At 36.2% G+C, this 14,953-nt stretch overlaps 1 protein-coding gene across 1 annotated transcript in view; it reads left to right on the top strand.

Moving 5' to 3' along the window:
- Positions 1-14,953, top strand: part of eys (eyes shut homolog) — a 248,419-nt gene continuing 233,466 nt past the window's right edge. The window contains exons 1-2 of the mRNA XM_038296242.1: positions 1-179; positions 8,178-9,049. Coding sequence (XP_038152170.1) covers positions 8,308-9,049 — 742 coding nt within the window. The 5' untranslated portion in view covers positions 1-179; positions 8,178-8,307. The remainder of the gene's footprint in view (positions 180-8,177; positions 9,050-14,953) is intronic.

Genomic DNA, 14,953 nt, shown 5'->3' with positions numbered 1-14,953 from the left:
GTGCGCCTTCCCATCACCCCAGCCTCGGACCTGATCACATTTTGTTTAGGAACAGGTGTCTTCGTGCGCGTGCGCGGGGACGCTGATTGAGCTCCTTCCTCGCGAAGAAACACATCTTTGCAGCCTCCAAGTGGAAAACCGCCCTCTCCAAAACGACGTAACAAGCCAAGCAGATAATGGTGAGCATGCACCCTTGCAGAGTGAACTTACCAGCGTAATTGAGTTTGAACACTTCAGACGTAGTTTGCACCGTTTATGATGGCAGATGGTCCATATGCGCACCCTGGATGTCAGATTACCGTGCAGTAAATCCTGGGTCTGTCGTTCTCAGAATGGGAGCAGGCAGACGCGTCGGATGAGTGTAATACTGCAGTTAAGCTGTTGTTTAACGCTGTCCTTTTGGCCTCAGGCCTTAGCCGGCTTTTACTCATGTGGATACAGTCCAGGGTTGACTTTAACCACCCAGAACTGATTAAAAGTCCTTTAAACTCTCCCATTAAAGCTTACCTGCTCTATTATGTTTTGCATCAAGGTACTATACAGAAAGAGACATTATGGTCACATTTACTGATGCACAAAAACTACTTTAGAAACCATATGAATTTACAGGGAGTGTGACTGAAATGTTTTTCTCCACACTGCTCAAGGTGATAGATAATCAAACACCTTATTTCACCCTGTGAGGGATACTTATGGTGTCCATGCCAATTTTTTTTTTTAGAATTTTAGGCCACCAGATTTGCTAAGCACACTAATTCAAATAATCTCTTCATAATAGTACAATATACATATATATGTATGTATGTATATATATATATATATATATATATATATATATATATATTTTTTTTTTTTTTACAATATTTTAAAGTTAATTTAAAAAAACGGCCATGATATACACTTTTTTTAATATCAAATCAGCCTATACTCCAGACATGAATCCAGGGCAGGCTTCAAAATGATTAATTTCTTTTCAAACCTTTTAAATTTTTATCCATTCATCTTGAAAATCTGTTATTTCAGCATTTTGGACACATTTCTGGTGGGTAAAATCAGAAATGTGTCCCAATTTAATTCTTGTTTAATAAATGTGAAAAAGCTCATCCTGTTTACAGTATATATATATATATATATATATATTTATATCTAAGGGCCCAATATTGAACAGTTTGTTCTCTAAAACACATGTAGACTCCTTAGCACACGCAGAGTAGATCTCTATTTTAAGAACAAAGAGATTTGTGTTTGCAATTAATCACAGTGCATCCAAACTTTTTTGTGTGCCTCCATAAATAAATAAATATGTGGATGATAGCGGGAAAGTCTGTGTGCATGTTAGGCTTTGGCATCGATGGGAGCCTCAAGTTTCAATCCTTGCACCCCTTCTATTTATTTTCTAAATACTATCTCAGATTATGATAAGAGATAGGATTGGTTATCATAACCATGCAGATGATACACAGCTCTATATCATATTCTCACCAGGTGACTCCTAACCTATCCAAGCACTTAACTCAATGGGTGGAGGTGCCAAAACTGGCCCAAAATCTAAACTAATCCATGCTTTTATATTTAGTCGCATTGATTATTGCTACCGAGTCTTCACAGGTCTGCCAAAAAAAGACTCGTCAGAAAGCTGAAGCTAATCCAAAAATCTGCTGCTTGTGTTCCAATAAAAATGGAAAAATAGAGCACATCAGCCTGGCTTTAAAAATCCTTACCATGGACAACTGTAGCTCCAAGAATGTACTTTAAAATACTTACATTAGTTTATAAATCACTGAATGGTTTAGCATCATGATACCTTAAAGACTTACTGTCATTGGGTTTGACTTCCATAGCACTCAAATGTACTTTGTATCCCTAGAGCCAAACATGGAGAAGCGGTCTTTATGTTCCTTTAATATAAATCAAACTCCCAGAAAAATACAAAACAGAAAAAAACTCTAAATTCTTATACTGTAAACCCATATACTGTGACCCAAATGTTTAGAGCTGCCTTTGTTTTTAAGCACACAGACTAATCCAGGTGAAATTCTGCTCTAAAAAAGAATGTCTTCATACACAGTGACCATCTTCCTATAATTATCATGCATATCTGGTTGATGGTTTTGTGTAATGATTCAGATGTTGTGATGATTAGCCGTGTACTTCATTGATTTTTTTTATGATTCTGCTGAAACTTTGTTCTGGTTTTTCTATGATGTAAAGCACTTTGAATTGCCTTGCCCCTGAAAAGTGCTATATAAATTAATTCCTACTCACTCCAAATGTGTTTTTCTCAGTTTTTGGTTTGTGGCAGAGTATTTGATTTTGATAAAATGAAGCTACAACTATCAGGTAATACTGTTTGCATGCACTGCAACAACACCCATGTATGTGCCGTGGTAAATGTCAATTTAGCATCCACGGATTTCATTAACACCAGGATTTCAAGGCCAAAGGCTTCCCTGCAGAAATTCCTCAAGACATTACTATGCCCCCACTGATTTGCTATTTTCCTATTGGGAATTCTGCTACTATGTGCTACAGTACCATGGTAAGAAGCAAACAGCAATCTGCATAAAATAAAAGATAATGTAATTTATTAGACCAGGGTACCATATTTAAATGCTATGCGATTTGATTCTGATATGTACATGCTAATAGTTGGTGCTTTAGGTATTAGACAAGGGTCGGCTCTGTCACCCTGACAAGTTGAGACTCCCAGCCCTGCAAGAAACTGTGATGCACTTGGTCCCCCTACTACATGTAAATAAAAAATTATTATATTATTTAGACAAAATGTAATTTTTCTTTACTAATTTGAATTTATTATGAAAAAATATAAAACAAACAGAGACCTTATAAAAGTATAATTTTAGAAATATCTGGATTCACAATTTTGGGCAGAAAAATCAGGAAATTAATGTGAATGGGCCAAAACCTTAGTTCATACATTGACATATGCTCTACATCAGCGGTCCCCAACCTTTTTTGCACCACGGACCGCTATATGTCAGACAATATGTTCAAGGACCGGCTGGCGAGGGGGTGGGGAGGTAAATACGATCAAGTAAAATGATGCGACTGGCATATATTTTTTTTGAAATATATTTTTTAAAATAAAACATCACTCAGACTCTGATCGTCGATAAATTATTTATCTATCTATATATATATATATATATATATATTTTTTTTTTTTTTCTCTGCGGCCCAGTACCAAATGACCGACGGACCGGTACCGGTCCGCGGCCCGGTGGTTGGGGGCCGCTGCTCTACAGCACTAAACACATCTGGTTTGCTGGTGCAATGCAAACCCATGATTTTGATATTCATTATCATATTGCTCTGTTTTGTATTGCTCTGTTTTGTGTTGGCTTGGTGTTTCAAGGAGTGTATATAATATAATTACCACAAACACTGTTCAAATGCTACAAAAAAAAAACAGCAATATACGACTTTACCTTTGGGTGGATCTCGTTTCAATATACGACAAGGTTGAGCGACTGATAAAGGTACTTTCTCAAACTAAAAAATTGCAGGGAACAGAGATGAAGTTGCACTTGCTATTATGTTGATATTGTACAATGTAACCTTCAGTTGGTGAAATTCAGGTGTACCAGCTACAAATATATTGTACACTTATTACATAAAGCATTCTCAGATTTAAAGAAATATGCAAATACATAGAATTATAAAAAATGTACATGTATATTTGTGCTTATAAAAGCAACCAACTATTTGAAGAAAAAAATGCCAATAAAGGCATTAATGCTAACACAAAGTTTGTTGGAACTAGTGATGGCTATAAAGCCCAAACAATGATGGATGTAAGAATCTGCAATCAAGCTCTTTTTTACCCCTAGTGTGCTGTCTACCAATCAAGGAACTCTCATTTGAAGCTTGGAAATTTGTATTTGTTGGTGTCTGAAAGTTGCAAGCTCTCGAGGCACATCAGCATTATTACTGATTAGGACAAATCCATGGAGCTACCCTGGAAATACAACTGATGCCAAACAGTCTTAAAGTTGTTCTGGAGTGCCATCAGAGGCTCTGCATCATCTCAGTGGCATCCTGCTGCTAACAGCACACATACTATGTAATAAGTGAAAGAGGTTTTAATTAGCTAATATTCTCAAAGGCAAATCTAAAGTCTAATATAGTTAATGACATTTGACCCTTCCTGTTTAAGCCACCTGATAAAGGGATATTAAGTCAGATATAGGTCCACGCTTGTATGAACAAAAGATTGAGCTCTGATCAAGTAACTTTAAATGGGTCGTATTTGCAAGAGACTTCCTTGGGTGAGATAAGTTACATAATATATATATGATTTTTTTATCCACATAAAACTTGCTATTTGGCATGATGAAGACTAAAATACATTTCTTAAAACTAATCATTGGAAATCAAAAAGTGTGCATCTGCATTGATTTCAGTATTTTCCAGATAAGTTACTTTTTCCCTTCCTGTATCTTCACTTCAATACTTTTTTAAAAGATCAAAATATTATTTGTGATCTTTGAAACTCCCACGACAAAAGGAGCACCAAATTAATTCAGTTGGAATTTCATTCTGCTTTTTTCCCTTCAAAATACAGTATAAATGTAAATCTTTGAGAAATCATTCCTAGTCCTATAACAGGCAAGAAGTGTATCATGTGCACATGTTCCCACAGAAAACATCACCTAAATCCAGTCACTGCAGCTGTCAGGGCTTAAGAAGTTCTGAATGAAGCTGACAATAATGAGAAATTACCATATGCAGAGGGATTGCACTATTTATCTCAGCGATGTTTATCTCAACTTACACCTGCATGTCCTCATTTTTGCATAAGTGCCATTGTGCTGTAACTAGCATATGCACCTCATTCACTTGGCCCTATATCTTAATTACTGTCTCTGTGCAAAGCAATGACAACTTAATGAGCCTAACTTTTTCTACTTCAAAAGAAAAATGAAAGAACACGCTGTTAAGTTGGCAAAATGTTTTTAGAAAGGACCTGGATTTGGATTAACTTCTATCTCCTGTATTTGCTTTGTCAATAAAATGAAACCTGTAGCTCTGCAAATGTATATGAATATATCATTGTTTATGTATTATTTCATTCTTTTCACAACTAGTGACCCTGTTTAGGCAAAAGCAGAGAAACTGGCAACATTTTACATGTTTTGCTTTTGATGTGAACCCACTATAATGAAAACCAGACAATCGCATTACAGGTGCTGGTCATAAAATTAGAATATCATGAAAAAGTAGATTGATTTCAGTAATTCCATTTAAAAAGTGAAACTTGTATATTATATTCATACACTACATACAAACTCATATATTTCAGATGTTTATTTTGTTTAATTTTGATGATTACAAATGACAACAAATGAAAATCTCAAATTCATCATATCAGAAAATTAGAATATTACTGAAGACCAATAAAAACAAAGGATTTATAGAAATGTTGGCCAACTGAAAAGTATGAACATGAAAAGTATGAGCATGTACAGCACTCAGTATTTAGTTGGGCCTCCTTTGGCCTGTATTACTGCAGCAATGCGGCGTGGCATGGAGTCGATCAGTCTGTGGCACTGCTCAGGTGTTATGATAGCCCAGGTTGCTCTAATAGTGGCTTTTAGCTCTTCTGAATTGTTGGGTCTGGTGTATTGCATTTTCTTCTTCACAATACCCCATAGATTTTCTATGGGGTTAAGGTCAGGAGAGTTTGCTGGCCAATTAAGAACAGGGATACCATGGTCCTTCAACCAGGTACTGGTAGCTTTGGCACTGTGTGCAGGTGCCAAGTCCTGTTGGAAAATGAAATCTGCATCTCCAAAAAGTTGGTCAGCTGCAGGAAGCATGAAGTGCTCTAAAACTTCCTGGTATGTGGCTGCGTTGACCCTGGACCTCAGAAAACACAATGGACCAACACCAGCAGATGACATGGCACCCCAAACCATCACTGACTGTGGAAACTTTACACTGGACTTCAAGCAACGTGGATGAAGTGCCTCTCTTCTTTTCCTCCAGACTCTGGAACCTTGATTTCCAAAGGAAATGCAAAATTTACTTTCATCAGAGAACATGACTTTGGACCACTCACCAGCAGTCCAGTCCTGTTTCTCTTTAGACGCTTCTGACGCTGTCTGTGGTTCAAGAGTGGCTTGACACAAGGAATGCGACAGCAGAAACCCATGTCTTTCATACGTCTGTGTGTGGTGGTTCTTGAAGCACTCACTCCAGCTGCAGTCCACTCTTTGTGAATCTCCCCCACATTTTTGAAGGGGTTTTGTTTCACAATCCTCTCCAGGGTGCGGTTATCTCTCTTGCTTGTACACTTTTTTCGACCACATCTTTTCCTTCCCTTCGCCTCTCTATTAATGTGCTTGGACACTGAGCTCTGTGAACAGCCAGCCTCTTTAGCGATGACCTTTTGTGTCTTGCCCTCCTTGTGCAAGGTGTCGATGGTCGTCTTTTGGACAACTGTCAAGTCAGCAGTCTTCCCCATGATTGTGTAGCCTATAGAACTAGACTGAAAGACCATTTAAAGGCTTTTGCAGGTGGTTTGAGTTAATTAGCTGATTAGAGTGTGGCACCAGGGGCCATCAATTGTGAACCTTTTCACAATATTCTAATTTTCTGATATGATGAATTTGAGATTTTCATTTGTTGTCATTTGTAATCATCAAAATTAAACAAAATAAACATCTGAAATATATGAGTTTGTATGTAGTGTATGAATATAATATACAAGTTTCACTTTTTAAATGGAATTACTGAAATCAATCTACTTTTTCATGATATTCTAATTTTATGACCAGCACCTGTAGGTCATTGACTTTGCAGGACACACTTCTCCTGGATGAGGATATGGTGATAATAGGTATTCGCTTGTAGTTTGTTGTTGACTCTCCAGCAGTCCCTCAGTTATGCTTATGAGATCCATCATCCATTGAATGTAACTCTGATCACTGAATGGACAAGTACAGGTACCAGCCTCTTAGGAAACCAAAGGCAAATACCTCTGAGGACCTCCAGTTGATAGACGATATTTATTTAAATCAAGTGAAAGTTTTCACAAAAGGCAAGGTTTAAAGGACTGAAAGTGTCTTCATCGGTAGCATGTGTTTTTTTGCCTTTGGTAATGATGTGTTATAAGTCCTCGACATGTCCCTTTGGGGCTTGATAAAACCATATATTGGGATTTTGGAGCCCTTTTTATTAAAACAAGAAGCTTAAAGATAACAGCAAGGGTTATAACAATGGACAAAATGAGTGAAGTTATAATTCAAAATATTGAGGCACTGTCATGATCTGAAGCAATACAGCCCTTAAGATGTATCAAGCCAAATGTGGCATTTCATATTTAAGAGTTGTTTTTTTTAAGCATGCATTAATAATGTTTCATTGGAGAATAGATCACCTCAAAGAAATTTGATATTGCTTATACTGAATAACCTCCAAATATTTAAACAATTATAAATGTCATGTACATATTAGAAATAGATGATTAGATTTTTCTTCTCCTCATGAATCAGGAACAGATTTGTTCAGCGAAACACAATAGTCAACCTTATCTCGTATAAATTATATGCCCACTGTGCTCCAATAATAATTCATGTAATCTTGTTTAGTTTATCACTCCTCTCTATTAAGAACTGGTGTTTAATATTCAGGGTGTTATTACTTATCACCAAATAGCTTTCATATCTGCCTTTGTGAGATGATTAAGGGACATAGTTTCTCTTGTAGCGAGCCTTTGCGACTTTGCTGTTTTTGTCTCGAGCACACATAGGAAAAGCGCCTGAGGGAGAAAGACAGAGGGAGAAAGACAGAGGGAGAAAGACAATGCTGTCTGCTTTAACTCATCTCAATGCTCAACACTAAGGTATCAGGCACCGGCATAGGGGAAAGAATATTTTGTGACACTGTCAGTCGTAGAAACCTCAGGGATGCTGAGAATGCTGTGACACACTTGGTGGTCAGCAGCACTGCATATTATTATGACAATTCCTTCTAGACACAATGACACAATACGTTTTTACAAAGCAACCTTCCGATTATGTTCTGTGTCAGTTGTTTTAATAGTGTTAGAGAAACATTGCACAGTTTTGAGAGATCTATTTGTTTTTCAAAAAATATTAAAGTGATATAAAATAAATAAATAAATAATATACATTTTCTTTATTTTTTCTCAGGTTGGTGCCATGCCTGTATAATGAAGAACCACGGGACACAACACAGTCTATTTATGACATCCACAAACCTGATAAAGTTCCATTTAATTGTTTAAGACTGATAAGGCATTAATTGTGACAGAAGGGAAAGATGTGGGTGTCTTTTTTCTGTTTGATTGTTATTTATGCAGCTGTCCACATTACCAAGTGCCAAACGGTTTGTAACAGACAAGAACCGCTTGAGTGGAACCTTAATAAACACACAATCCAAATGAATTGGACTTTAATTGGAAAACTCTGTAAGAGTGATTTTGAATGCTGGGGTTCTCCGGGGGAAGGCCAAGTGAGGCAGCCTTATAACTTTCCCCAGCTATGCCCCCTTCAGCTACAGCATGGAGACAAACTGCTGATGTATGCTGATGAAACACTCAAGTCATATGGCATCAGACTCTTCAATGTGTCAAGAGAGGACTTTGAAAGCTGCATTACAAATGCAGATTTAAAGAATCAGTTTGTTTTCCCACACAAAATAAAGGAAAGTGAACATGTTGAGGCCAAGTGGATTACCCCAGGTCATCATTACTTTATTGCACTTCATGAAGGAGATTCACAGCTATGCAAGCTTGGTTTAAGGCTGAATGTGACTGTTAAAACACAACTCTGCAGGGCGTCCCCTTTTCTTAGACTTTGTTCGGGAAATGGACTTTGTCGGACGGATTTTTACAAAGGTGCATACCACTGCCAATGCCACCATAACTACTTTGGGAGGTTCTGTGAAAGGTTTGATGCATGCTTGGATAATCCTTGTCAAAACAAAGGAGTCTGCCTGAGCAACGGATCCACAGACCCAAAAGATAGAACCTACAAATGCTTGTGTCCACCACATTTTACAGGTAAGAGCTAATGCCTTTCTTATTGAGATATACTAAATATTTCAACTTGAGGTTTTTGATTGGTATTTGGAAAAAATATAAAAAAGTAATGTTTCTCTCTTTATGAATCTGTATATTATAAAATTCAAACACAACAAATTGAATAATTTTTTTCTTTGAAATGTTTGTCTCTTAACCAGACTCCAGGATATATGCAATAGTTACCAAGTAAAAAATTAAGGCATAATCATCTTATCAATGTTCTATAGTAATATCATAATTGTGCTAAACCCCAACAATTTCACAGATCCTTGCTAAATATTCATACGGCTTTCTCTTTTTTACGTTTTATGAATTTAGAACCATTAATCTCAAGGTATTTTATTAGGATTTTTTATGTTCTGAAAAATATTAGTCACCTTTATATTCTCACCCTTATTTATAGTCTGGTGTAAGACTGAATTTCTGCATTATATTATACATTATATAATATATTGAGGATGTTCATAATTTATTTAGGTGTAAATAGAACTGTTATGTAATGGCCTCCAAGGTTTATTGAGGCTTCATAATTAAAAAAAAACCCCACTAGGATGACCAGGATTAAGGGACACAGCTCATGCTTACAGTGTAAACAATTAAGTCATTCCATTTATCTTCTCCCACATATTCCATAAGGGTTGCTGTGGGACCAGTGCCTATTTTCAGCTCTCTATGGGTGAGAGGCAGGGTACATTCTGAACAGGTCACCAATCTGTTGCAGTGTAAAATTAAATTAAATATTTAATTTTTTCTTTTAAACAAAGCAATATTCCAAGCTGGGTAAATTTGCAAGGAATAGTCCACATGCAACAACATTTTCATATTCCGGCCTTAAATTTCTCTTTTTCTCCTACTGTGTGCTCTTATGAACAGGCCACATCAGATTCAACAAACATTCTTAAGGCTGGGTCACACCTGTTGCGTCCCACTTTTTAATCTCAGATTTAACCAGAACCGGAATAGTCTAAACTAGGCAGACTGTAGATTGTTGTTACGATGAGTTGGAGCTATGTATGTCAAAATCAGTCATGGGTCATATATCAAACAGTCTATCATACTATTTTTTTTTACTTTTATTACCGTATTTATACGTTACTACAAAGCTCCACTAGAAACTATTAAATTATCCTTATCCATTGCAAATGTCATTAGTAGTAACAGTAAATCCCCAATAAGTCTCAGAATTGCAATGGAAAACATCTAATAAAATAAATGTTGTAAGCTGTTGTATTTTGCAGATTATCTTAATTAAATATTTTGATGAGACGTAAAAAGAGCAACCGTTGTAGTGGGACAAACTCTGCTGTAGTGGTAAAGTCTAGACGTTCATTTTCATGGACAAGGATCATCTCTCTTCAATTTTCGGGCATTCATCACTGAGCACCTAGGCTCCTTGTCTGGAATGTTTAGCAGTTTTGTCCTTAATGATTCTTTGGAAGTTGTATTGCGTAAGCAGATTTAAATAATCATTAAATAACTTGATCCTTAGTTTGAACCAAGAACGCATTTTTTCAAATGTATTTAGTGACCTGCTCAGACAGCAAACAAAAAAAACAAACTGAATTGTGTGAACAAAATAAAACTAAAACTAACAGCACTTACTGGGGAAAGTATTTAGCATGTGGGGAGCGTGGGATAATCTTCAGCCTTCTAGCATCTCAGGCCTCCATCAAAGCAGAAACAAGGACACCTTGGCAGCATCTTGGTCTTGTAGAATAATAATAAAAAAAAATTGTATAGAATGAAAGACAAATTTTTGAGGTTTGTTCCTGAAATGTAATTTTATATTAATAGTATTACTCTATGTTATACATTTAATAGATATGCATTTTATGTTTTGGTAAAATCGCCACCTATTTAGATTTAGGTTTAAAAAATAAAAAGCGTACATTTACTGATGCTTTCTACTGAGTTTTGATGGGGCAGAGGCCTCGATATTTTTTTCAAAATCCAGAGAGGTTGTAAATCCATTCTCAATTTTCAAACAGGGAAAATGCATTTGGTTTCTTTTTTGTTACTGTTTCTCTCCAGTATGTTTCCACTCATTCCATGGCCTTAAACCAAAAAAATTGTGTTAAGCCCTCCACTTCCTCTTCTTTTGCTCCTCTTATTTTTTTTTTTTAATGAAGAAGAGCATATGTTACATTACATAAGTTATATTACTTAAAGAAAAGCTTTCAGCACCACTATTTTTTTTTGTGAATTAATAGATTTTGATATATTAACACACAAAATAAATTGTAGATGACAAACACGGTTGTATATATATTTTTTTTCTATTTTCATTTATTATTATTTTGTTCCTTTTTCTGGTTCCTAGGCACATGCCTGCCGTAGTTGGCCTTTACATTATTCTGGGTCTGCATGTCACACTGTGTGCTAAGCTGCTGCTCATTTACTGTTGGGAAGCTTTATAAACGAAATTAGATTTTTTTTTTTTTATACACTCTGTTTGTACTAAATGACAATAAATGTCTAAGTCTAAGATGGTGTGTAGAGAGGCTCTGACTACACAGGGTGAGCAGATCCCAATATGTGTAGATTTTCTTTTTCACTTTTGTCTACGTGCCAACAAATTGAAACACTGTCCCACATTTGAGTAGGAAAAATTATAAAAAGAAAACAAAAAAATTGGGGTGACTACACTGAAAACTGCCACTTCATGACCGGACTGCTGCACAGCATCTCTTAAACCAGAACAGATAATGGATTTTAATAGGCTTATATTAGAAATATAATGGGATAAGAAAAAAGCTACAAAAAAGCTTTTAAAGGTAGTGGAAGAGTAAGTGAGAGGTGATTCTTAGAGAGAGAGAGATCTGTAACGGTTGTTGTAGCTTTTTTTTTTTTTTACTTTTTTCATAAAGAGGGGAGAGTAATAGGCACCTTCCAACACTTTCAGGAGGTGTTTTATCATAGAAATTGCATTGAAGAAAAAAATCTCTACTAGTTTGGAGATCTAGGATATGCTGACAGAGCTGAACAGTAGCATTAAAGGACCAGTAAAAGCCAAGCAGTGGGGAATAAAATTACAAGAGCTGTAAATGCCTTGGTTGCACTGTTACATAAGTAAAAATAATATAAAAAGAAAAATCATTCAATCCGAAAACTGTTTCTGAAAACCACTGATGGAGGCAAGATGTGCAACATTTAATGTAAATACTTAATGGGATCTTCATCAACCTACATAACAACATTCTGGTAAATCTCCTTTTAATACACAAACGTGTACTGTTGCACACTCCACCTCCTTCATACATCCTAAACATAAACTTTTTAACGGCAAAACTCTAAATTTGATAATGTCAGACAGACTCAAATTCAAACATTCCACATTAAGTGTAACAACAAAGCCAATGAGGTGCGTTGGAGTGAAAATAATGCAAGTCGTACCGTTAGAGGCGTTTTTAACTGAACTTTTCATTTTGTGTTACAGATTTGATTTTAATATTTGCTTGGTCTCACATACAGCTCACTTATGACTGTTCCTTCTTTTGACAAAATGGCAACAGATTAAATTTGTGTGCCCTGGATACTGACATGCCATTTTATAATTGCAGAGTTGCATAATATATGATGATGTAGTCTAATAAAATGGCCAATCGCTTCTAATCAAAGCAGATGTAGTCATTCGGTAAAAAACTGGGTTTGGAGAATGGCTGACTGATTGGGCAAAACTCCTAATTCAAGTTGGGGGCACGTGTAACATGTGTTCGTACCTATGAACTTTAGAAATAGGAGAAAAGATAAAGGCGAAATTTTCTTCTGAATCACTTATAAGGACAATAAATTTGTTCATATGAACAGTTCTTGCATCAGGCTCAATCTTCCAAATATGGAGTGTGGCTGATTTTCAACCTGAGAACATGGACAGTCATATAAGCTAGCAATCCAAGCAAGAGGAGGATCAAGAAGAAATGAGCCTAGAGTACATTATTGTGAAACAGCTGTGTAGATTTTGTAAGATAATCTATTAATAGAGTAGTTCATTGTTTATCCCACAAATCTGACCTTTTGCAAGGAGTTTCAAGAAGAAAACTGTTACAGAGACAAATTTATAGACTCTTTTTGCAGGTTGTAATACACAATCTAGGGCTAACAACAAACGGCACCCACCTACTCATCTGTTGTTTGGACATTAGAGAAGTTTGCACTGATCCCTTGATGAAGAGGGATGGCATGGGTCCAGCGGCTTGGCCTTTTCTACTCTGAACTTAGATATAAGAGCAAGGATCTATGGAGTTTGATCAGCTCATAAACCAGTCATTATAGGGTAGGGTTGGGCATCGCTATAATTTCCCATTTCTATCGTGGTCCCTATTGATTCTTAATGTTGATTCTTTTAAGAGGATGGATCATAAACATTTAAATGTTACAGTATTAGCCCTTCAAAATTTCCTCACTTTCCTTGATGGCTGGTCCTGGGTTGTCCCCTACAATTCCTTTTTAATATTTCAATATTTGTACTAAAATATTATCTTTGTCATGATTTGTGGACGTTAAGATCTAAAGACAAGCATCATGTCCTGGTCAGACTCTGTAATTCAGTGAAAGAGTGGAGTCAGGGTAAAGACATATGCAAGAGGAAGTCATTCCAGTGGCTGGAAGTTTGAGAGGATTTTGCTGGGAGTTGGAGGGAAGTGGACTGCCATGCAGCTGGCGTTTCATTGGGAATGGCCATTTTGAAAGGCTGCTACTGTGTAAATTAGATGGCTAAGTGGAGTTCGGTATAAAAATGATCTGAACTTCTCAAGGATGTTGAATTCCTTTAAGTTTTTCTAAATGTTAATATAAATTATCATAGTTATTTTCAGCCAATATATAAAAATCAAACCTATGAACTCTAATATAATCTTATTAATTTACATTTTCACATGCAGCTTTCTCTTTGAAAACATAAGTAAGAAACAATTAAATTTACCCAGTTTATGATCCTGCAGGTCCTAATACATTTTTTTTATTTAGCTGATTCTGACTGTGGTGCGGTGCTAGGGTGAGTGTCTAAGCTGGAGGAAAAGGCATCATAGCAGAAAGGCATCCAGACAGAATTTATATCCTTAGTGTTGTTTACCGTACCTCATTACCACTCAACTAGATATGGAAGTAGGGATGTTTACTATAGTTGACAGAGGAACACCTGGATTTAATACTCTGATCTTCAGTTAGTTGGTTCTATGATATAATATGGATCCCAAATGAATTAAAATAAACAATCAGTGACGATATGCCTAAGATTATTTATAAATCTGGGAGATCAGGGAACCGACTTTACAATACAGTGGGTCAAAGATGGTGGTGTTTAATTAAACCCACCAGTGTCGCAGGAAGCTGACATGTCATTTCTTTATTTAACTTTCAGCTACCCTTTTAAATGCAACAGCCAAACAGATGGTTGCGTAGATACTCCTGTGGATTCTTCTTCTCTGATATTTGGCAGCCTCTGTTTCTGGGTGGGCATTGAAACTCTGAAACAAACATTTTAAAAATGTAACAATTCCAGGAGAATTTAAAGGATATAACTAGTTCTGATTGGTGCCTAAGCTTAAACAGGGGTCAGGAAACTGTTGTGTTCATTGAAAAGATGTTCCCTCATATTCCTCCATTTTTCAACGGAAGACCTTTTTATTGGAGCAGCATCAATCACACACCATTATGCATTCAAATGTTTACAACAATCAGTGTGAGTGGCTCATATCTTTTAACAATTTTGCAAAACATCTGCGGTACAACTTAGTTACTGTTGATCATGGGGCAGAGGAATGTGATGATAGGAAAACATTTGAATACTAAGCATGCTTTGATAAAAATTTTAGCTGCTCATTGGCTTTTTTTTGTTTTGTTTGAATGGTCCTTATGTATACTTATTGCTGACCAGTTCAAGCA

This window comes from Cyprinodon tularosa, unplaced genomic scaffold, assembly GCF_016077235.1.
Source record: "Cyprinodon tularosa strain WSP-4 unplaced genomic scaffold, ASM1607723v1 ctg37, whole genome shotgun sequence".
NCBI classification, from domain to species: domain Eukaryota; kingdom Metazoa; phylum Chordata; class Actinopteri; order Cyprinodontiformes; family Cyprinodontidae; genus Cyprinodon; species Cyprinodon tularosa.
This window is presented reverse-complemented; position numbering and strand designations above follow the sequence as displayed.